This window comes from Spea bombifrons, chromosome 2 (assembly GCF_027358695.1).
Source record: "Spea bombifrons isolate aSpeBom1 chromosome 2, aSpeBom1.2.pri, whole genome shotgun sequence".
In the NCBI taxonomy this organism is placed as follows: domain Eukaryota; kingdom Metazoa; phylum Chordata; class Amphibia; order Anura; family Pelobatidae; genus Spea; species Spea bombifrons.
Window position 1 is genome coordinate 84,003,719 of NC_071088.1, and position 24,097 is coordinate 84,027,815.

The 24,097-nt window shown below is 35.7% G+C and overlaps 1 protein-coding gene across 1 annotated transcript in view; it reads left to right on the forward strand.

The window, feature by feature from the left end:
* The window catches only part of MYH15 (myosin heavy chain 15), a 33,924-nt gene that overhangs the window by 4,110 nt on the left and 5,717 nt on the right, over positions 1-24,097 (forward strand). Inside the window, exons 7-39 of the mRNA XM_053454984.1 lie at positions 1,113-1,209; positions 2,174-2,194; positions 2,343-2,435; positions 2,918-2,981; positions 3,665-3,763; positions 4,112-4,215; positions 5,355-5,493; positions 6,340-6,458; positions 6,740-6,889; positions 7,413-7,583; positions 7,708-7,887; positions 8,396-8,528; positions 9,531-9,598; positions 10,166-10,253; positions 10,486-10,603; positions 11,225-11,348; positions 11,710-11,846; positions 12,109-12,364; positions 12,720-12,962; positions 13,112-13,288; positions 13,716-13,861; positions 14,438-14,528; positions 14,964-15,353; positions 17,281-17,407; positions 17,684-17,802; positions 18,871-19,067; positions 19,469-19,818; positions 20,083-20,207; positions 20,673-20,788; positions 20,963-21,155; positions 21,672-21,875; positions 23,038-23,163; positions 23,359-23,529. Of these exons, the coding sequence (XP_053310959.1) occupies positions 1,113-1,209; positions 2,174-2,194; positions 2,343-2,435; positions 2,918-2,981; positions 3,665-3,763; positions 4,112-4,215; positions 5,355-5,493; positions 6,340-6,458; positions 6,740-6,889; positions 7,413-7,583; positions 7,708-7,887; positions 8,396-8,528; positions 9,531-9,598; positions 10,166-10,253; positions 10,486-10,603; positions 11,225-11,348; positions 11,710-11,846; positions 12,109-12,364; positions 12,720-12,962; positions 13,112-13,288; positions 13,716-13,861; positions 14,438-14,528; positions 14,964-15,353; positions 17,281-17,407; positions 17,684-17,802; positions 18,871-19,067; positions 19,469-19,818; positions 20,083-20,207; positions 20,673-20,788; positions 20,963-21,155; positions 21,672-21,875; positions 23,038-23,163; positions 23,359-23,529 (4,936 nt within the window). The remainder of the gene's footprint in view (positions 1-1,112; positions 1,210-2,173; positions 2,195-2,342; positions 2,436-2,917; positions 2,982-3,664; positions 3,764-4,111; positions 4,216-5,354; positions 5,494-6,339; positions 6,459-6,739; positions 6,890-7,412; positions 7,584-7,707; positions 7,888-8,395; positions 8,529-9,530; positions 9,599-10,165; positions 10,254-10,485; positions 10,604-11,224; positions 11,349-11,709; positions 11,847-12,108; positions 12,365-12,719; positions 12,963-13,111; positions 13,289-13,715; positions 13,862-14,437; positions 14,529-14,963; positions 15,354-17,280; positions 17,408-17,683; positions 17,803-18,870; positions 19,068-19,468; positions 19,819-20,082; positions 20,208-20,672; positions 20,789-20,962; positions 21,156-21,671; positions 21,876-23,037; positions 23,164-23,358; positions 23,530-24,097) is intronic.

Consider the following 24,097-nt stretch of genomic DNA (forward strand, 5'->3'; position numbering starts at 1 on the left):
CTTAAAGCAGCAATGTAAAGTGGCACTTGGCAGCATGTGAAATGTATAAACTAACAAAATGGAATCAGCTACCAAGTTATGCATGTGCTGGTCAGTAACGTCAAAAATATATGTGTCCTAGAAGAAAAATGGCCAATATGGTCACCATATTATTACACTTTAAATATGTTTATTCACATGCTGCCAATGTTAATTTTAAGATTTAGATACTATTAATAAAATGTGTTAACAAAAGCTATGCATGGTTTCAGTTTATTGATTCACAGCCAATGGCTTCTTTGGATAGAATACCCAACATCCATCTTAAATCAAACACACTTCTCTTTTCTGAATGCCAGCATCTCGTAAAAAATCATTATATGTCAATCACAATAGCTGCCAAGATACTCAAATAAACCTACCTACATAATTCACAAAGTGACCAGTGTCATTAGTGATATAGCATGTGCTAAACATGGTTGGAAATAGAAAACTATATGAAAGTAGAAGCAAAAAGGAATAGTGTTACAGGCTATAAGAAGATTAAAAAAAAAAAACACATTCATGTTTAGTCTCCAAACCAGCGCACATATTTGAGAATCATATATTTTGATTCAAGAACTTCGTAATGATCTGTAATTGTTGTGATTTAACTACTTAATCTAAGGGGATGTTCTGCTAAAACAAAGTATTTAGGTATCTTGCAAAAGAAATAAACTTTAGCGGCTTTATCATTTTAGTCTTTCCACTAAAGACTAAAGCCATAAAAGCAACTTTCGAGGGGTTCTTCTGTGTTCTTCTGTTTCCTTGACAACCAACCTGTCAATTAAGAAAATTGAGAAAATATGAAGGAGATAAAATTTAACATGATTAATTTCTGGAAAGGGTATTCAACAGTACTAGGAATTGTTTCCAATGCACCTTAAATATTGTATTATTCTGATGCTGGTTTTTTTTATTACCAAGTTATCTCAGAGAAACACCTTTTACCATTATTACAATTTTAACTGCTAATTTCTGCATAACATGTAATGGTGTGCCTCTCTCGTTTGCTGTTAGTTATAATTGTATGTTAAAGAGAAACCAATTAATATAATTAATGTAATTAATTATATTTTGTTTAATTTCTTTAGTGGAGAATCTGGGGCCGGCAAAACTGTGAACACGAAACGTGTCATTCAGTACTTTGCCACTGTTGCTGCTATTGGAGACCCAACTGGTAAAAAGAATGTAAGTAGTACAGTGTTATGCTAGAACATTTTTGGTCCACTTGTTATTCTGGTGTTTGGTAACAGGTATCTAGTGTCACGTCAGATATTGAGCCAGGTTCTACCTCCTAAAATGAAGGTGCATGGAACCAGTCCCTGTGGCTGACCAATGTTGGGTACCTTCAAATATGTGAGAACTGAAAATCTCCCCATTTATTGTGAGTTCTTCCATCAGGTGTAATATTGATGCCCGTGAGCCAATACATGGTAACACCTCAAACTAACATCTATGCTGCCCAGCATCTTGCAACAGGGAGCAGATGTCAAACCTGGCACCCAACCGACCCCTATGAAATTAGGAATTTTTGGGCCTTGATCCTAATCATGGGTATTTTAAAAAAAAACACCATGGACCCCTATTGGAACACATACCCCAATTTTGGCACATTTCACATATAGCATAGGCCTAGCGGAACACCCTGACCCAATATACTGGCATGTTCTACCTTGTGTCCTGTGACATCCAGAAAACCAAAAGAAAACTATGCATGTGGGGCATTTCCATAATCAGGAGATGCAGCTGAACAATTGTGGCTGGATTCCCCTGCAACAACACATAATCTGTGCAAAGAGCTCTGTCTCTTCTCAAAAAAAAATATAGTTTACATGGGTACACTATTCACAGGAAAAGGGAATAATGGTTGCACTGGCATATGGGCGAAAAAATGGCAAAATAATTCTGGTATTTGAGGTACTGAAAAACCCCGGTAGTGAAGGGGTTTAAGAATTGCCTGGGATGCTGTGATGCTTTCTTGATATCTCACAAGGTTCAAGGCACCATATGAGAATATCTCCCTGTGATTTAGGTGCTGCACGGTCTGTTCACTGGTTCTATGTGTGTGTTACAGGGGATCTGTCATTGTATATACATTTTATATTTTGTTATAAATGAAGCTCTTAATTATTATATTTTATTCTCATTCCAGCAACCAGCAACCAAGACTGGGGTAAGGAATTTTATTTTTAAACATTTCAGTAATAAAACCAAGAGCTGTTGAATGTAAAGATTTTTGTAAACATTGCATGTTAAACAATATTACAATTTATATTACAAAAACATTTATGCTCCTTCTGAAATATTAACTTTTACTGTAGGGAACACTGGAAGATCAAATCATCCAGGCAAACCCCGCTCTGGAAGCATTTGGAAATGCCAAAACGCTGAGAAATGACAACTCATCCCGTTTTGTAAGTATATTCTTCCCTCATTATTTTCCATTGCCAGTCAAACATTGTGTTCTCATACTCTGACATTTGCTCATCCGCTTGAGGAACTGATTTGTATACTTTATCAGTAATTAACCTATGCTTTTTGGGTAAAGCATGGCACAACGCTAACAATGTATATCACTTTACCTGATGCAGACACAACTGGAAACCCTTCAGTAAAACCTTAAATGAATTGAATGTTTTTGTGGCCCCCGTGTTAAAACATTCCATTAGTTAACCTGAATAGGGTGACCACGTTGTCCGTTACTTTGCATGGGCTCATTAGCAACATTTGAAGTGTTTATGCGCAGTGGGAAAAATGGCTGATGTCGCCCAAATACCGTTCATATAGACATTCAGTTTCACCCATTCTTCATCTCCTTTTCACCCACATTCATGCAGATTTGTGTTGATTTTGATTAGCAAAGTATGTTGATTATTTTCCATTTTGTGCTGCTTAGGGTAAATTCATACGAATCCATTTTGGCACTACTGGCAAGTTGTCATCTGCTGACATAGAAATTTGTAAGTTTGCGATTCATCCTTGTTTTCAGAACACTGGCTTGTCAGAAAGGGTTAACTATATACTTTGTATTGAATTCAAAGTTATCACCCGTGATTTGCATAATTGAGATACCTGTAAAATTTCTTTTATTGACAGATTAGTTATCTAAGTTATATATGCGTCCATTATGTTAAATTACTCACTCACAAGGCCACATTTGATACTTTTCCTATAGATTTTGCTTAATTAATTAATTAAATTAATTACTATTGATTTGCAATCCCCTAATATCTAGAACACTAAATATTTATGATGTTTATCTTAGTGCATTGTTGTTTATTACATTATATTAGTCATATCTCTTATTAATGTAAATCATATTTTCCTTCGCATATATACAGAAAATGCTATATAGAATTTTATATGGTATGGACTTATATTAGACATTTTACAATGTACCAGTCATAGACAGGTAAAAATATTGATTCTATATAGCTATAGTACTAAACCTACCACAGAATCGATAAAGGTTTATATTTTATCAACACATCATCTGAACTTCATGTACCAAAAATGTGCCCACAATGTTACCAAATTTTTATGACTACTAATGTTCTTACGTGATTTAAAATATATATATATATATATTTAGTGTTTGAAGAATGGATTGCCAAACTTTTTTTTCTTTTATATTGTCATGCAGATTTACTGGAAAAATCCAGAGTAATTTTTCAGCAACCTGGAGAGCGAAGTTATCACATCTTTTACCAGATAACAAGTGCTAAAAAGAGTGAACTGCAAGGTATGGCCCAGTTTGTAGCCATTGTAACATTAGAACGTGACATGCTAGAGAAGTTGTTCCTCTTTATAACATCTACTTATGGCCTTATAGAGATTCTTTTTAAAGTTGGTAAAACATTTTAGATCCCATTTGTATTCTTTTAAATTTAAGACAAAAGATACACTGTAATCATAATTCATTGAGGAACCAGTGTCTAGAGGAGCTACAACCTTTGAGGGAACACCATAAACCAGAGGAGTCCCTGAGCAGCCACTTAAGCTGTTTATATGATCTAATATGATAAATCACATTTGTACACATTTACTGTATATTATTAGTTAAACTACATTTTTTGGCATTTATTTACAGATTTGTTGTTGGTGAGCACAAATCCTTATGACTTTCACTTTAGCTCACAAGGTGTGGTCACAGTGGATAACTTGGATGACGGGGAAGAGCTTTTGGCAACTGATGTAAGTAGTGTATTTATTTACCCACTTGGTTATGAAGGTAATGTTGACTGTTACTTTTACTGCACACTGCTAGAGGAACTGTGGCGGGTTGGGGAGATCATGGATCTCCCTCTAATTGCCCCATTATAAAAAAGGAGCATGAGGTCTGTTCATACATATGTCATGTCCCAGCACTCAGCACTGAAGCCACACTCACTGTGATGGAGCAGTAAAACTAAAAAGAACAGACCTCATGCTAGAGGACTACAGAAAGGTAAGAGGTGGGGAAAAACGGACAAGATAGATAGTAGGAAAATTGAGACATAGAGAGAAAGATATAGGGGACAATAATAAGAGAGATGGGGATTAAGGGTAGAAAAAAGAAATAAAAGGAAAGACGTGAGGTGGAGATAAAGGGGGGGAGGATAGTGAGAAAAAGAAAGATAATGAGAAATGGAGGAAAGATAAAGAAAAAAGAGAGAGATGAGAGAAATGGGAAACATAATGAGAAATGGAGGATCAAAGCAAAGGGAAGAGATGGCAGAAAGGGGAGTGGTATTAAGAAAGATGAGAAATAATTAAAATGGTGAAACATTATGACAAAAGGGGAGAGAGAAAGTGTGTGTTTGTGTTTTCAGAGTGGTTGTTAGGGTAAGTATGTCTAAGGGCAAGCAAGTGTATGGATCCAAGGGCAAGTGAAAGCCCGGATGTTTATATGAAAGGACAAGCGCGAATATGCATGTGTATATATGGCCAGGCATGTGTGTTTATGGACAGGCATTTGTAAGGATAGAGTATAGTGTATCTGTTAATGTTTTGGTGATATAAAGGATATGGAATAAATACAGGGTGCACCTTTGCCAGACTGAGAGGAGAGCTGAGGATCATTGTGGGTAAAATCCGGTTGCTAAGTAATTCCTGTGGATGCAATCAGGGCAAGTCCGGCGTCTGAGTGCTGGTGCAATTCTTGTGGGTATGATTTAGATTCTGAGGCAAGTCCGCTGGATGCAATATGGGTGCTGGGGTAAATCCTATGCGTGCAATCTGGGTGCTGGGCAAGTCTTCTGGATGTAATCTGGGTGCCGAGCCTAGTCCTATTTGTGCCCACGAGCTCACGGATTGTTAATTTCTATATACATTTCTATTCTTACTTTTTCCAGCAAGCATTTGATATTTTAGGATTTATTCCTGAAGAAAAATATGGTGCTTACAAGCTGACAGGTGCCATCATGCATTTTGGAAATATGAAATTTAAACAGAAGCAAAGGGAAGAACAGGCAGAGGCTGACGGCACAGAGAGTGAGTCCGCTCTAAAGTATATTTTAATGGCATATAAAACACGTGCTTTTATTGGAACGATACAATAACCTTCTCTAGGGTTGTAGCGTTATAAAACCATAAACAACATATATTTGCTATTCTTTATAGATATATCAATAGCTATTTTGACCAAATGCACATCTAACAAAACACTAAGACATACGAATGAAATGAGCATATTACAATTAAATACCAGTAATAAAAAAATACGCTGTAACCACACAAAATAAAATACAGGAAACAGAAAAGCCTGATACCTGTTCATCTGGTAAAGCCACATAATATCTACGTAGGAGCGTTCTGTAAAAACAAATAACTTTCTGCACTTTATTTTCTGTGGTTGTTATTATTATTCTTTTTTTTTATGTTTTTGTAGTAGTGGTGCTGCATTTTTGTCATTTTTCCGGTCAGTGAGCTAAAAGAATGTTTTCTCTCATAAAAAGTTTATAGGTTGCATTGAAATGCTTTACATGAGTCAGCTGTTAAAATATTTTTAATAATAATGCGTTTCAATTGTATTTAATGTAAGATTTGAATCTTTCTATATTAAATCTTACTAGCATACCTGGTACTATTTTATAATGTCCCTATTAAATGTCTGTGGGTATCCAGTATTATTTACATGCAGCAATAGTAGATATGAGCTAATCTGAGAGTTAAAAGTTGAAATTCTATTGTTGGTTTTCAAAATGGTAAATATGTATATATCTTTAGCCAAGGCTGACACAATTAAAATGTCAGACAACATTGCATAAGGGGGACATATTTCTATTGTCTTCTTTTTCTCATAGCACAAGTAACTTTCTTTATTTCTAATCCTGTTAGATACTGACAAGGCTGCCTATCTGATGGGTATCAGCTCTTCTGAGTTGGTAAAGGGCTTAATGCACCCCAGAGTAAAAATTGGGAATGAGTACGTGACCAAAGGTCAGACAGTAGAACAGGTAAGATCTGGTTCTGTAATGATAGTCCAAAAAAGGGTAAAAGGTAGCTTAATCTAGAGTCAGATCACACGAGTTGTGTTAGTCATATGCCATGACACATTTTCATTCTAAAGTAAAGCAAATTACAAATTTTAACCCACATTGAAACATTGTCAAGTTATCAGGTCCAGTATTTCTTAATTGGAGCTCTCTTTGTCTCACCTCTTGATTGCATGATCTCAATATTTTTTAGTATCAAATATATTCTACCCTTTAAAAAGTCAAACTGTTGTTTTCTGTAGGTTGTCTATGCAGTCGGTGCATTGGCCAAAGGCATTTATGACCGAATGTTTAAGTGGCTGGTGGTTCGCATTAACAAGACACTGGACACAAAGTTACCCAGACAGTTCTTTATCGGCGTTCTTGATATTGCTGGATTTGAAATTTTTGATGTAAGTTTGTTAAATGAAGTTATTTTGCCTCAGACACACTGTAATATTTAGAACTATGTTTTGTGAAAGGGTCCTTAAAAATGAGATGCGCAAAGAAGGATTCCTACCCATATTGGTATGGGAGGTTTAGCAATGTTCTATGAATGTCACAATACACATCTTTTATTTTAACTGCAGTTTTCCTTTAAGTTGTTTAACACACAAGACAAATTCTGTTATTGTTTGTTTGTAAGAGTCCTTAAATCCTGGGACCCGTACGAAAAAGCTTATATGAGTTTTTCATTTTGACTTAATGTATTGTGTTTATATAATTTAATAAGTATTATGACTATTAAAGCGTATACATTTAAATTTGAGCTTATAATATATGATATACTGGTATAAACAGAATTTTTTTGTAAAGTAAGAATCATAGTATCATTTACAATTACGATATGTAATTTATGTTTCATTTACTTTATACCTTTTTTATTTTTTTATTTTTAATCATGTTAAATAATATACCATATTCCCTTTTGTGCAGTTTAACAGCTTTGAACAGCTTTGCATTAATTTCACGAATGAAAAACTGCAACAGTTTTTCAATCACCACATGTTTGTCTTGGAACAAGAAGAATACAAAAAAGAAGGCATCGAGTGGGAGTTCATTGACTTTGGGCTAGACTTGCAGGCCTGCATTGATCTGATTGAAAAGGTAAAGCTGCCTCATTGCTGCTATTTAAAAGATACAGATGTATATTTTATATTTCTATAACCGCAAGTGGAAGATTTTGTTTAATATCGGTCAACATTTAATGTGTAACGTGTCCTTACATTAGCCAATGGGGATCTTGTCAATCCTTGAAGAAGAGTGCATGTTCCCTAAGGCTACAGACATGACTTTCAAATCCAAACTTTATGACAACCATGTTGGAAAATCACCCAACTTCCAAAAGCCCAGGCCAGACAAGAAAAGGAAATACGAAGCTCATTTTGAACTTGTGCATTATGCTGGTGTGGTAAGTACCCTTATAGTAACGCTAAAAGTTTACAAAAGCTTACTCTCTAAATTTACTTAAATACATCTACTAATTGTAATGATTTAGTAGATATTAAGGTTGGCTTAGTACACATTGCATATACATTGCATATACTGGGTCTACTAAAGCATTTTATCATGTTATTCTTATTGTGACTATTGGCATAAACATACTGACCCCAAAGGCCATTAAAATTATGTTTACGTTTGTAAATTAGATTGCAAAAAAAATGATTCCACCAAATTTCAAAACAGTCTTTCACCAAATTTAAAGGAGCTAAAAACTCCTCCAGGTTACTTATATTGTATTAGTAGGACTGCCTGCAATTTACAGAAGTGTTCTGTGGTAATCTATGTTACTGTCCCTAATGTCTTTAAGGAGACAGTTTAGTGTTAAATGCTTATATGAATATATAACTACCTCCATTTATTAACATTTTATTTTCCTTTTTACAATGGATTATGTTTCTTCTCTGTGTGGCTTTCAGGTACCATACAATATTATGGGCTGGCTAGAAAAAAACAAAGATCCACTAAATGAAACAGTGGTGGGTCTCTTTCAAAAATCTTCCAACAAATTGTTGGCTTGCCTTTTTGAGAATTATATCAGTTCTGATAGTGGTAAGTAACAAGACTCATCTGTAATGAAGTAGGTTGTCTTCAATAGAAATCTACATGTTCATGAATAAATCATTTGTCAATATGTAAGGTAACTTAGTTACATATTTAAAATATGCTAAAAGAGGTCTTTAGGTATAACAAGCCATTAACATCAAGGCAAAAGGGACAGTCCTTTAAGTTGCTTTGGAGTCTCTTATTTTGCCCCTTGTCCATGTAGCAGATACTTAAGAAGTCAGAACACAGTCTTCAATTAACAAAATGCACCATTAATATTACTATTACTATTAATGCATGGTAGAGGGCTGCGTTTAGCAAGTGTCCCTAAGCAAAAATCACAAGGCCAGTGTCATGATTGACCAAAGGAATGGGAAATATTTATTTTTACCCAATGAAGTGTTCTTTGGAAGGGAGACTAAACAATTATGTGATCTAAATTAAAGTGAGGCGTGCATGAAGACTATAAAAATAGGAAGTGGTGGTAAAGGTGAGGGTTTTGCCCACCTTTTGGAAGAAGTCTGTAAATGTTCAGTGCATGATGTCTTAGAAGTAACAGGGGAAGGCAACAATGAACTACCCAGTCCAAGCAGGACCACCAGTGGGTCCAACATGTAGAAATAAAAACAAAACTGATTTGTATTAGACTCTTGGACTTTAAGAACCAACTTCTTTAGGTTTACCTTTTATAACTTTCCTTTTAGATTTAGATGTTTCACCCTCTGACTAGTTATCCCCAGTGTCCGTAGTCTGCATGTGAAATAGATTGCTAGAAAGCAAGGTTTATTTTTGATTCTACACTAGCGTAAAGTGTTCTTAAAATGTTCTGCTTATGACTTATGGATAATAAGAACTGTTAACCAAATGTATCATCCCTCTCTGTTTGGTCCGAGTGTAAAGATTTCAATATTTTGCACCCACATATGTCATGTCAACATATTTACACAATCTATTATTGAATAGTTCCATTTATACTGTAATGATTAAATGTGTTTTATTCATATCCAGCTGACCAAGGTGGTGAGAAGAAGCGCAAGAAGGGTGCCTCCTTCCAAACAGTGTCATCAATGCACAAAGTAATTGAATATTTTTGGGGGGGGCCAAAAATCATTCATTCTTTCCTTGGTGTCTGACATTTTACACCCCCTTCAATCATGTGCAAATGTTGGTTCAACAATAAAAAGTTGTTCTTTGCCTTTTATGTTATGTGACCCTTGAACAATGAATATCAAGTTTATATATATATATATATATATATATATATATATATATAATAGGGCATGTTTCAAATTTTGTAACGTAATATTTAACCACAAAAACGATTGCCCTAAAAAAAGGTAGCTCAAGTACTCTCAGTGTTTCTCATGGAAACACAGCTTACAATTTGAAAACGTTGGAAAACAAAGATAAGCTTGCCCTTATTAAGAAAGAGAATTATTACAACTTAAAGAGTCACTAAATTGTGACAAATTACATGTAACCACCATTACATTAGAACTTTTGCAGGGATTAACATATAATTATTTCTTAGTAGAATTATGGCTAGAAGTGTGTTAGCCTATAAATATAGACAAGTAAGAATCATTTTATTTATATATTTATTTAAAATGCATTTGTTGAACTAATTCCTCACTCTTTTTTAGGAAAATCTGAATAAATTGATGACCAATCTTAGATCGACGGCACCACATTTTGTGCGTTGCATTATCCCCAATGAAACAAAGACCCCAGGTACCCTTGCAACTCTCCATCAATACGCTGAAGCAGTCTGCCATGCAACAATAACACAATGACACCATTTGTATCTTGCTACTACACACACACACATATCTATATATATATATATATATATATTATTTTTTTTCTGCTTGAAACCCACAAATTGAATGTAATTTGGTAATTAAAGGTTGTGTTAACGATATTGCTTCATGCAATGAGGTTGCTACATTTTTTTTCATACAAGGGGCAATGGATCCATTCCTTGTTCTTCATCAGCTACGCTGTAACGGTGTCCTGGAGGGAATTCGTATTTGCCGTAAAGGTTTTCCAAACAGAGTATTGTATGCTGATTTCAAACAAAGGTATTTTTACATAAATAAAAGTATCGATGCTACAATCTTTGCCATCTCTTTATCTCACAGTCCCTGATCACTGGGTACACAGACATACAGTACATAACACTACTACTACTACTAATAAGATAGCAGCAGCTTAAGGGTACGTTGTCTTCTCTAAGTAGAACAGTACTTTTAATGTGAATCTATCCTTTTTTCACTTTTCTTCAGAAATGAAAATGTTTTTCAAAACAGTAGAATTCTTTTAGAGGCATCGGTTATTCTTTATAGACTACCTTCTGTTAAATTGCAACACTACATGTTTTTTGTTCTCTTCTACTCAACCCCTCATTGGATATAACTGCTTCCACGGTTTCAATAGATTGTGTTAAAAGAGGACAATTCCAGATACGTAGCGTATTCAATACTAAATGTTTCAACGCCCTTTTTCGGATTTAATGGTGAAATTATTTAGAATATAGCCTGTAATATTTGGATTTTCAATGGGAAAAAAAGTTTATTTGTAAATATTGAACGACATGGCCATTTATAGCCTACAAATACTCGTTACTCGTTCCTTCCTAATTACTCCGTATTTGCATGAGCTGGCATACATGTGCCTAATTATAAACTCACTTGTTCTATCAGATACCGAATCCTCAACCCAAATGCTATTCCTGAGGACAAGTTTGTAGACAGCAGAAAAGCCTCTGAAAAGCTTTTGGGCACTTTGGATATTGACCACACTCAGTATCGTTTTGGACATACTAAGGTAAAACCCACATTGAGAAATAGACAGGCTGATAGATAAATGGATATCTGAGTAGATTGATTGACATATATAGACATAAAGAGATACTGTAGAGTATATGCCTATATTAATTACCGCATTATATAATAAATGTATGTAATGAACATAATGCATAATATAATATAATATTATATAATATTTGTATTATTTCTTTCAAATGTAAAGAAAATATGCGATGCAAAATGTTGAAAAGGTTCTTTTTATATATAGCAATGAGATGGTAAGATTACAGCATTCCTTCTGTGGCCGTAGTGATAAGACCAGATTTTCAAACCTTGTTATATCTTATATTATTATGTAATCACTATATTTTATAATACAGGTATTTTTCAAGGCTGGGCTCTTAGGCCACCTGGAAGAAATGAGAGATGAACGATTAGCAAAGATTCTCACACTGATTCAAGCAAGAGCCAGGGGTAAACTAATGCGCATTGAATTTCAAAAGATCTTGGAAAGAAGGTAAAAATCTACATACCCTATTGTAATTTGTGTCTGAGAAACCTATATAAAAATATATGAAAATGTGCTATAATAATTTGCCTATATCCATAATCCTACATTTTGTTTCACTTTCTGTTGGATTTTTTTATTTTAAAATAAAGCAAGCATTTAGACCTCAGGTAAAAATATATTGATTTGGTGTTACACCTCTGAGGTTCTTCCTCAATAGTTCTTGATCATTTGTATTTGTAAATTTCACACCTAATTTCATCCTCACTAGGGATGCACTGCTTGTTATTCAGTGGAATATCCGGGCTTTTATGGGCGTCAAGAATTGGCCTTGGATGAAACTGTTCTTCAAGATCAAACCTTTACTGAAATCTGCAGAAACAGAGAAAGAAATGGCAAACATGAAAGAAGAGTTCTTAAAGCTGAAAGAGGCTTTGGAAAAATCTGAAGCAAGAAGGAAAGAACTTGAAGAAAAACAAGTGTCTTTGGTGCAGGAGAAAAATGACCTAACCCTTCAGCTGCAAGCGGTAAGACCATAGATACTTTATTATGTAATGTGTATATTGAAGTGTAGACAGAAGGGTGAGCGAACAGTATCGGGGTCAAACCACGTTTTTAAAATACTTTTAAAATATGACATCTGGTCACATAATGACACAAACACTGTTGGAACAAAGCAAGGAGTCCATGCCCTGATTTGGCTGACAGTTATTAAATAAGTTAATTAATTAATTAACTAACTGTCAGAGAATGGAATTAGTATTAAAAATAACCTATTTTTTTGAAAAAAACCTCTCAGCATGGGAATTGCCACCTTTTAGGTTCTGCAATAATTAAACAAAATGTACATTAAGGCTACAATGACTAGCATTTGTCTCCCAGGAGCAAGATACTCTGGCTGACGCAGAAGAGCGATGTGACTTACTCATTAAAACCAAGATCCAAATGGAGTCAAAAATCAAAGATCTCACAGAGCGCATAGAAGACGAGGAAGAAATGAACTCAGAGCTAAGTTCTAAGAAACGAAAGTTAGAGGATGAATGTTCTGAACTTAAAAAAGATATTGATGATCTTGAAATTACTTTGGCAAAAGCAGAAAAGGAAAAGCATGCTACTGAGAATAAGGTATATCACTGTGTTCATGCTGGGCAATTAGAGGAATATTATTTTATTATTTAAATAATCTTGCCTTTTCATGTTATTAATGCCATCGATGTGGTGCTTGTTTATATCTCATTTACATGATTCATTTTGAAATCACTGCTTTTTCTAAGGTGAAAAACTTAACAGAAGAAATGGCAGCTCTTGATGAAACTATTAGCAAATTAACTAAGGAGAAAAAAGCTTTACAGGAGGCTCATCAGCAAACTCTTGATGACCTTCAAGCTGAAGAAGACAAGGTCAACTCGTTGACGAAAATGAAAACAAAACTTGAGCAGCAAGTGGATGATGTAAGGATGAATCAAATCCACTAATCTGTATGATTGTATATCGGTTCTAATATCTCCAGATATGGGTGATTAGCCTTATAGACAAAAACTAAAAACTAAATAAATAAAAGCATGCATTGCTCTTTTTTATACATGCTATTTTATGTCCTTACATGCATTATAATTTCCTATGCATTCTCCACTGTCCCTTCCACATTATAAAATCCAATCAAATGCCCTCCTCTATTGTATACTCTATTGTATACTTCTGCTGTCAACCAATCATATAAAATGCAATTGCATGGGCATGTAGGTTGCACATCCAGTGTCACCTAAATAAGTTTTACCCACAAACGGCTTTTTCATCCTTGTTTAAACTCTTGATATTTATTGTTAGCTGCTGCTTTAAGTCATTACTGTGTGTACTTATTTGTCTTCCCATGTTCAGCTTGAGGGTTCACTAGAGCAAGAAAAAAAGATCAGGATGGATTTGGAGAGGGCCAAGCGAAAGCTTGAGGGGGACCTGAAGCTGACACAAGAAAGTCTCATGGATGTTGAAAATGATAAGCAGCAAATGGAGGAAAAGTTTAAGAAGTAAGTTTATTTTGGAATGATGATTATGCAATATACAGTATTCCTGTTATGCATTATTTGATGTGTTCATACGCAAATGAAAAACAATATCTTATAGGTAATCTTCATGGAATAAATGTTTTTTCCCCCCAAATGCAGAAAAAATTACCAGTACTCACATCCAAATCCAAAATAAGTCTTTAGGCCCAGAAGGTCACTTGCCTCACTAAGACATTAAAGGTGGGTTCCAACTCACATACAGTGTCACTATACCAACCAAGACAAAGTGGTTGGGCGTCCAAGGCAAGCATCTGTGATAACAAATAGCTGGAAACTCTTAGGGTTTCGCCAGTAGACTCTATGGTGAAACTCCAGATTACAGGAATGGCATTGCGGCCATCATTGGGACTGCCCACCAATGTCAACAGAACTCCACACCAACGTCAGCAGGACCTCCTACCACCCTTTAAGGTTAATGTATTTCTGTCAATACGGTACATTCTTTCCTTTCTGCACAGGTAGCAGGTATTGCATGGATATTATATGGTACATATAAGGCACACTAAATGTGTTTTTTTTCTTTAATTACTTTGACAGAAAAGAGTTTGAAATGAGCCAGCTAACTTCTAAAATTGAAGATGAGCAAGCTATAGTGATTCAGATGCAGAAGAAGATTAAGGAGCTTCAGGCAAGGAGCGTTTCATATTTGTTAATTGCTTTGGAATTCCTGTAACAACTGTGCAGCCATAACTGATTTTCTCTCCAAATGAAATATCCAATGCTGTGTGATAAAGCACTTGTAACTTTTTAAACCCTTTGCAATAAAAGACTAATGTACTCATTCCAGAAATAAATTTGCTTGAGTAGTACATAACTTCTTTATTTTCTGACTATTTCCTCAAATGTGGGAATGGTAGCTTGTAGGCCTGGGGAAAGCCCACAAAGTTACCCCAAAAACATCCCACATGCAGATCTGTCACTCTGTAATTGTAATATAATATAATATAAATCTATATAATGTAATTATATAAAACCCTTAGTCCAAAACACGTGCAACACAGTTATTGAAAGTTTCTAAATTGATATTATCCAGATCTCTGTTTTTACCAATTTATTGTTTTAGGCTCGTATAGAAGAGTTAGAAGAAGAATTGGAAGCAGAGAGAGCAGCTCGAGCAAAGGTAGAGAAACAGAGATCTGATCTTTCCAGAGAGCTGGAAGAATTAAGTGAACGACTTGAAGAAGCTGGAGGGGCAACATCTGCCCAGTTGGAAATGAACAAAAAACGGGAGGCAGAATACTTAAAATTAAGGAGGGATCTTGAGGAAGCAACTTTACACCATGAGGCCACAGCTTCAGCCCTTCGAAAGAAGCATGCAGACAGCGTGGCCGAGTTGAGTGAGCAGATTGACAATCTACAGAGAGTGAAACAGAAACTGGAGAAAGAGAAGAGTGAACTGAAGCTTGAAGCTGATGATCTGGCTTCGAATTTGGAGCAGCTAGCCAAAGGAAAGGTAAAACTATTCCTAAAAACAGATTTTAGTGATAAATATATTAAAGAATGTAAAATGATACTCATTGGTGAATATGTAAAATAACCCATTTAAGCTACAAATTCAAAAAGACACTCCGCCCATCATGTGCACTTTAATCTGTTTTGCAGATGCATGGGAGCATTCTGCACAATCCCCCAAATGCATTTGCTCCCCCCCTCCCCCAGCTAAATGCCCTGCAGGAGATCAATTTGTCAAATGCTTCTCCAGCACTGGCTCTGCTAAAAAATACATGGGGTTTAGCCCCAGTGCCTAAGTGTAAAGTCTTTTCATCAGTCAGGAGTTAAAGGTCCGTATAAGCGACTCTATTGGTCGCCCGCACTGAGCTCTTCTTACATCAACCAATGAAGGTTAGCTGCTATTCATTGGTTAATGCCAGAGGAGGTGTCTGCCGGCGACCAATAGAGTCAATCGTATGGACCTTTATCTTCTGGAGCCACGTTGCTCCATGGTGTACCTTGCCCTTTTTCACAGAGACTGAAATCCCCATTCCAGCCAAGCTGCTCAGAGCAGTTGTGTGCGACAACTGCTCAGAGCAACTTGGCCTGGGGAGCCTAACGGCTTTGGCGCCAGGATTTTAAAGGTCCGTAAGAGGAACTCTAAGATGAGCCCCCTGCCAGAGACCAATAGAGTTCCTCTTACGGACCTTTAAAATCCTGGCGCCAAAGCTGCTGCATACTGTTACCACATTAACCCCGTATTAACTCCTGCTAAAAAAACAAACACAAAGAATGTACACGGATATTCACCGAAAAGAACATGGGAACGGGCGATGAACACGAAGACCTTCACAAAGACTTGGCCGGCACCCAAATCTAATTATAACTATGACCGTAACTGTAATTCTTTCCTTTATATTCTATTAAAACTATTGTATCTTTCACAAGCCTCTAAAACTCAATGTGTCATGTGAATACAAAAATTTCTGCTATTTTTGATAACATGCCACCAGGATTGTAAAACAGGTTTTGCACCAATTGAGACTGGCTTGTGCTAACATTGGAAAAACCCTTGCGTCTGTTTTCATAATTGAAATACACACATGCAATAACTAGGATCTATAAGATGTACTTTACAGAGACAGGGAATCTGTTCAATTATATAATTCTAGTCATATTTCCATGTATTTCTGTTTTTATATATTTCTGATAAAAATACTATGGCAGTGAAATAAATGTATTCATCGCACTGAAAGGGCGAAGGTTTTCAATAAAAGAAAAACAAAGAAAAATCAGCCAAACCCAGGGTTTACAAAACCAGCACTACAGAGAATGCGACCGACTCCTGCAACATTCGTTTTTACTCCCTATCATTATATCTTATATAATTGTTATGTAATGTTTTATAAGTCATATGGTTTCAAGATGGATGTAGAAATTGAAAAGCAACCAGGATGTCAATGGTTTATTTAATATTATTATGTAAAATATTTTCAATAGTACTGGGTCTGCCTGTATCTGTTTCTAAAACAACCGGAATCCTTTCTTTTTTTCCTTCTCTTCTTCATTTCTTGAAGAGACCTCTTAGGTTCCAAAAGGCTATGTTACTTTACATAGTTTTCTATTCCATCCCAATACTAAGTATATCAACTTTGACTAGAGATTCCATTATTTATACAGAAATGACAGACAAATGTGTTTGTGAGATACTGTAACCCATGTAATTACATTTGATCATTCAAACTATATGTTGTTTCAATCAATATATAGATGCAGATATAAAAAGGCTGGCACATAGATAATTTAATTTAGCAAGACCTCAAAATTAATGTTAAAGTTTTGTAAAGTATTTTCATATAGTGATGCGTTTCAAAACGGATTTGTAACCTGGTTTTAAAAGAGAAAATGTATCACCTCTAATATAACGCATCAAAATATCTCTCTTTTAGGGTATATCAGAAAAGCTTTGTCGTACATATGAAGACCAGCTAAATGAAACTAAGGCAAAGTTAGATGAGATGACCCGCCAGGTGAATGAGCTGTCCAGCCAGAAAGGAAGACTCCAAACTGAGAATGGTAAAACCATCTTTAAAACATTGTCAGTGGGTCATTATATATATATATATATATATATATATATATATATATATACCGGTATATATACACACGGTATATATACACACACATATCTACTGCCCGACCATGTAATATCTATATAAGTATGTGAAAAAACTATCAAATCTTATTAAATAAAACTTACTATGCTGTTTACATCGAATAAATGTCATATGTAATGTGTATGTGATGAAATATAAAAACATATAAAACATTGCATGTGTATTCTTGTAACAGGAGAGTTTTCTAGGCTTCTGGAAGAAAAGGAATCTTTAATAAGCCAACTATCTCGGGGAAAATCTTCTTTCACACAACAAATTGAGGACCTTAGAAGACAACTAGAAGAAGAAACTAAGGTAATATTTATAGAGTTGTATATATTCTTTTTTTAGTTTTCCATGTATTTTACATTGAAATATTTGTTAATTATTAAGCAGTAATTTAAAAAATTGAGATATAATGTGTTTGCATGAAAGCACCACATATAAGAATGTTTTAAAAGTTATTTATCGAGTATCAATAAAAGTGCAATCAATATTTTTGTTATTTATTCTTACAGATGAAGTTATTCTATAATGTGTGTCCAGCAGCTACATACTAAATACTGTGTTAATATGTAATAGATTTATTTTTTTTTATTTTTTTTTTTACAATTTTCACTTCGGATTTCTTCCACATCATAATTACAATAATACCCCGCATACATAGATTTTTATGTTCAAGAGGGCCATTTCCATTCCTTACAAATTACCTCATAGTGTATTGGTTTTTTTTAACACTACTGGTTTAAGGGGTTTGGGAGTAGTGAAGGGTTTTTGTTTATATAATATTTGTTTTTGCAGTATTCATAGTGCACTATGGGTATTGATCTCTCTAATATCTTATGGACGTGAGAGATATCACAGAAACATCACTGAACTTACCTTTATAGTTTATTTTGTTTATTTTTCTTTTTATTTCATTTTATTTTGCATTTAACCATTTTTTTTGGAAGAGGGAGACATTTTCTCTCTGATCTCCCTTGCACTGATCACACTATGATCAGCAAGCTTTGCTGCACATGTAATTGCCACTGCAAAATAGTCAGGACATACGTCCTAAGGGGTATCTTGTCACCCTTTTTGTTGTAGTACCTACACGTCAATAGGGACATGAAGTAGTTAATTGAATCAGTCTTATCGTATTCATAATTTTGCTGGGAACTTTTAATTGTCTTGTGACACCAAAGCAGACACTGAAACTGAAAAGGTTTTTTAAATGTCCCTGTGTTGCTTTTATGTAATTAAACCTTAAGAATAACCCGTTAATGTTCATTTGCTTAACATACAAGAGTGCACATTTTTTTAGGTCTAAGTAGAATATAATCTTTAATCAATGTCTATATATTTTTATTATGTTCGCCTTTAAAATACGGTTTGTTGTAGGCCAAAAATGCACTAGCTCATGCTCTGCAGTCTGCAAGACATGACTGTGATCTTCTTCGAGAGCAATTTGATGAGGAGCAGGAAGCTAAAGCTGAACTCCAGAGGAGCTTATCAAAAAGCAATGCTGAAGTGGCATCATGGAGAAATAAATATGAAACAGATGCCATCCAGAGAACAGAGGAGCTTGAAGAAGCAAAGTATGATAGCTATCTGTGTATTTCCAGTTTCTGTGGTAATTATAAATTACTTATATAAGAACCAGTCATTGTGCTGATTCAAAATCACTGCATGTAGGGTTTGCACCTGCATTTGCAATACATAAATCAACGTCTGAGGCATAATGTTAAATTGAAATTGTGCAAAACAAAAAATCAGATGGCAGAGGAGCTCCCTGCCGGCGACCAATAGAGTCGTTTGTACGGACCTTTAACTCCTGGCATTGAAACCCCACCTGGGGGGGTCTCCCTGCTCCAGGAGTTAAAGGTGTGTCTTCGTGTACGTTTTGGACAAGTCTAATTATCAGTCTTAATTCCTTATCCTATACCAGTTAGAAAGGAAAGGTATAGTTGTATCTTAAACTTATGTCTACTTTTAATAGGAAAAAGTTGGCTGCGCGTCTTCAGGAAACAGAGGAAGCAGTGGAGGCAGCTAATGCCAAGTGTGCCTCTCTGGATAAAACAAAGCACCGTTTGCAGAACGAACTTGAAGACATGATGATTGACTTGGAGAGATCAAATGCTGCAGCGGCAGTCATGGACAAAAAGCAGCGCAATTTTGACAAAATCATTACTGACTGGAAGCAGAAATTCGAGGAATGCCAGGCCGAGCTGGAATCCTCTCAGAAGGAAGCACGTAGCCTAAGCACTGAGCTGTTTAAGTTGAAGAATGCTTATGAAGAAGCCCTAGATATTTTGGAGACTGTCAAAAGAGAGAATAAGAATCTTCAAGGTAAAAATAAAAAATGTTTACACCATAAACTTAAAGGGGCATTCAAGCCACCATTGCATGGTCCCTTAAAATCTTCATGGTGCCTCACTTGCAAACTAAATGCCACTAAGCTACTTGAAGGGCAATTACAATGAATATATTGTTCTGCAAATCGAGCCAATACAGTATATTGTCTGAGCTGCATGTACCAAATATAATTTTAGGTTTATAACACAGATCACCAGATCACTCAATAACATAACTTCTGAAATAATATCTTTTTAGAGGAAATTTCAGACTTGACAGATCAGATAAGTGAAGGAAACAAGAGCCTCCATGAGATAGAAAAAGTGAAGAAACAAGTGGAGCAAGAAAAGTCTGAGGTGCAGTTAGCTTTGGAGGAAGCAGAGGTATGAATTGAGTTACTTACAAAATGTCCTTGCATGTGAACTGTAGACTTTACATAAACACAATCATAATGTGCTTCTATGATTGCTAAAGAGTGTGAGAGCAACGAAAGCATAAACAGTGGTTATAGGGTGGTCTTATATTCAGGCCTTTTTCTTTCATTAAGATCTAAAGTTTGGGGAGGCGCGTCTTATACTCGGGGTGGTCTTATAATTGAGCAAACGCGGTGTTTCTTCTCACCAGCAAGAACTACATCATATATCTATATATGTGCTTTGGTCATGTGCTCAACTGTGTTTTCTCTGTTATGTTAGAGGTCCATAATATGATCGTATGTGATTGAGTTCAGCAAATTCAAAGTTAAACTTGTTAAAACAACTGACTTTTTGTTTTTGTATTCATCTTATTACAAATTACATTGATATGTAATTTAAAAAAGTCATATTTCTCACTGGTTTTAATTTAAGGGTGCGTTGGAGCACGAAGAAAGCAAGTCCCTTCGCTTCCAATTAGAATTGTCTCAGATCAGAGCAGAATTTGAAAGAAAACTTGCAGAAAAAGACGAAGAAACAGAAAATATAAGGTGTGTATCGATACCTACTGAACCGAAATTTTAATGGTGTGTCATCCTCAGCCAGAGAGGAAAAGTGTATTATCATAAGCTATTCATATAGTGATTTAAGCAGCACTTCTCCTATTGTATGGGAAATCAACACAAGTTGTTCATAAAGTTTCAACACCTCTTTCAAAAAATTAGGAGAAACCAGCAACGTATCATTGAGTCACTACAATCCAACTTGGAATCCGAGGCCAAGAGTAGAAGTGAAGCAGTTCGAATTAAGAAAAAAATGGAAGGGGATTTGAATGAAATGGAAATTCAGCTAAGTCATTCTACTCGTCAGGCAACAGAAGCCACAAAGGCACTACGTACTCTTCAGGCCCAGATCAAGGTATTACCAAATTTCAGGAGGAGAAATATAATATTTATTAAATTATGATATATTGTAATGACAGGTCAGATTTCCATGTAGTCAGACTAGGCATGTGTCTTCATTGACATTTTGTTTAGGAGTGCCATGTGAGCTGGACTTAGTAGAAGTCCAGGCTTCTCCCACCAACAACACCTGTTGTGTAAACATCCACTCCCATCCTGTATATTTTCTCCTTACTCACTGCCTGTTTTATGTCTACGCCCTCCCGTCAAAGTCTCCTGAAAAATACTAGGTATGACATGGTAAGAAAATTAAATAATTCTCCTTCGTGCTGGCAGCTGATGATTGATCAGAAAAAAGTTGCAGAAATAGTTGCTTGATACTTGCTTACAATCAGAAGATTCAGAGTAACCTCTTTAGCATTATTTTAAATTAATGAACTATGTAAACCAGAAAATGCTTTAAAACATTAGCTTTCATGTTTTAGCTTGTATTTTAAATTGCATCAACCAAAAGTGTTTTTGTTTTCTATAGGATCTTCAAGTTGAGCTGGATGATTCCATTCACTTTAGTGAAGACCTGAAGGAACAGCTGGCTGTTGGTGAGAGAAGGAACACTCTCCTCCAGTCTGAGCTGGAGGAACTTAGAGCCGGCTTGGACCAAACAGAGCGAGCTAGGAAACTGGCAGAACAAGAACTTCATGAAGCTACAGAGAGAGTTAATTTGCTCCATTCCCAGGTGATGACAATACATTGCTTAGAATCAAATTTGTATGTGAACAAAAATCTGTATGTAAACCTTAACTTTAACTGTAATATCAAGTAATACATAAAACAGCGCAGGGGAGAAAACCCAAGAACAATAAGGTGGCTCAAATATCATGGCAGACAAAATGAACCAAGTGTGCTATCCAGCCCTGACCAAAATATATTTAGAGAAAGAAAAATCTAATTGTTAGAGTTTGTTAGAATAAAAATTGTTAGAATTACTTATCAGACCAGCCCAGGAGGCGAACCGCCTACCCTCCCCTGTTAGTGCCACAACTGTTTTGAATATGGTATAGTCTAGTGATCAGCAGGTGGTGTGGTAAGGTTGCCCAATTTATTTTAATATTTAACATGCTTTTTATGTATTATTTTTTTAATGTATGATACATAAGTACATATGGTTTTTGTTTGCATTTCACTCTCACATTCTCTCACAATCTTTTACGCTCTCTCTCAATGTCTCCCTACCTTCTCCAGTCTCACTTTCCAAAGGTCCTTTTCTTCTCTTGCCTTTTCTTGTTCTTCGGTCTTCTTTCTTCATCTGTTTTTAACCGGTAATAGCTCTGTTAACCAGGCCTCCCAGAGCACTTTGGCAGAGCGAGGGAGAGGCTGTCCTTGTGGCCTTTTGCGGTAGTACTCAAGAGGCCAGAATAAAGCAGATGGATTCACAGAGAAAGAAAGATGCAGAAACGCTTCCGTTTCTCCTTGGATCCATCTGCATTATTATTATTCTTTGCTCCAATCAGGAGATTGTGTGAGAGTATGTGTGGAGGCTCCACCATTTTGGGAAAGTGTTCCAGGAGGCTTGATGAACGCAGCTCATATAGGGGAGAAGCCAACAAAGAAAGAAGACAGAAGAACAAGAAAAGGCAAGAAAAGAAGCGGAGCTGCGAAAAAGGATACAGGGGCACAGAAGTGGTTGGTGGATTAGGTAGGGAGACATTGTGGGAGAGAGAGTGAATGAGAGATTTTGTTTACGCATAAGAAAAGCCCTCCAAATTGTGTCCGAGCCGAGAGGGCAGGAAAACTAAATTCATTGTCCAAAAACGAATGGACCAAAAATTAAACAAAACAATATATTGTGTGACATTTAAACAGCAATGTAAAGCTTAACCATCTTGATTTTTTTTTAGAACACCAGCCTGATTAACCAGAAGAAAAAGTTGGAGAGTGACCTTTCTAATATGCAGAATGAAGTGGAAGAGGCAATTCAGGAATGCAGAAATGCTGAAGAAAAAGCAAAGAAAGCAATCACTGATGTGAGCCTAGTAGTTTTAATTTTACTATGTAAAGCTTTTCCAGTAGAATATTCTATTACACAACTTTATTAGTAAAGAAACAATTGTTTCATTCACGTCTCTAACATTGGGGTCTGATGCTTTTTATAACTGCAACATCACCAGATATTCCTACTATGAGATATGTGATTTGAAACAAGCCTCGTCTATTTTAAGGCTGCCATGATGGCAGAAGAATTGAAGAAGGAACAAGATACAAGTGCTCACCTTGAAAGAATGAAAAAGAACATGGAGCAGACAATCAAAGATCTGCAAAAGAGGCTGGATGAAGCAGAGCAGATAGCACTGAAAGGGGGCAAAAAGCAGATTCAAAAATTGGAGTCCAGGGTATGATGCTTATTTTTGTGTAGTGTCACTTTAGGGTCTATTTACCAAGACATAGAGTGGTCAGTCAAATCAATTGTTAATACCATTCATGCTAACACTTGCTAGAGAGTGCTGGAGGAGGAACACTCACTACGGTGAAGGCGTGCAACTCAAGTTCAAAGGGCTCTCCTTATTACCAGGAGCTCAGTATGAGCTGCACCCACCACCAGATAAGAAACAATGTGTGCGTGTAATATATGTGTGTATGTGACTGTGTTTGTCTCTTTGTGTGACTGTATGTGTGTAACGTCTGATAATGAAGGGTGAGAATTGTCTGAGACTACTCATGTGTTTCTAAGTATCAGCTATTGTTATGCTGTTTGTTATTGACTACCCAAAGGAATGTATTGGGAGATTTGGTATTTCGCAGTCTACTTCTTAAATACCTTTTATACAAAACCCATTCATGGACACTGCAGAACTGCCATTACTTGCGGCAAACACGTCATCTCTAATGGTAGTTATATAATAACAAGGCGTGAAATTATCTGTTGGAGCCATCAAACATCATTTAGATATTCACTTTTTA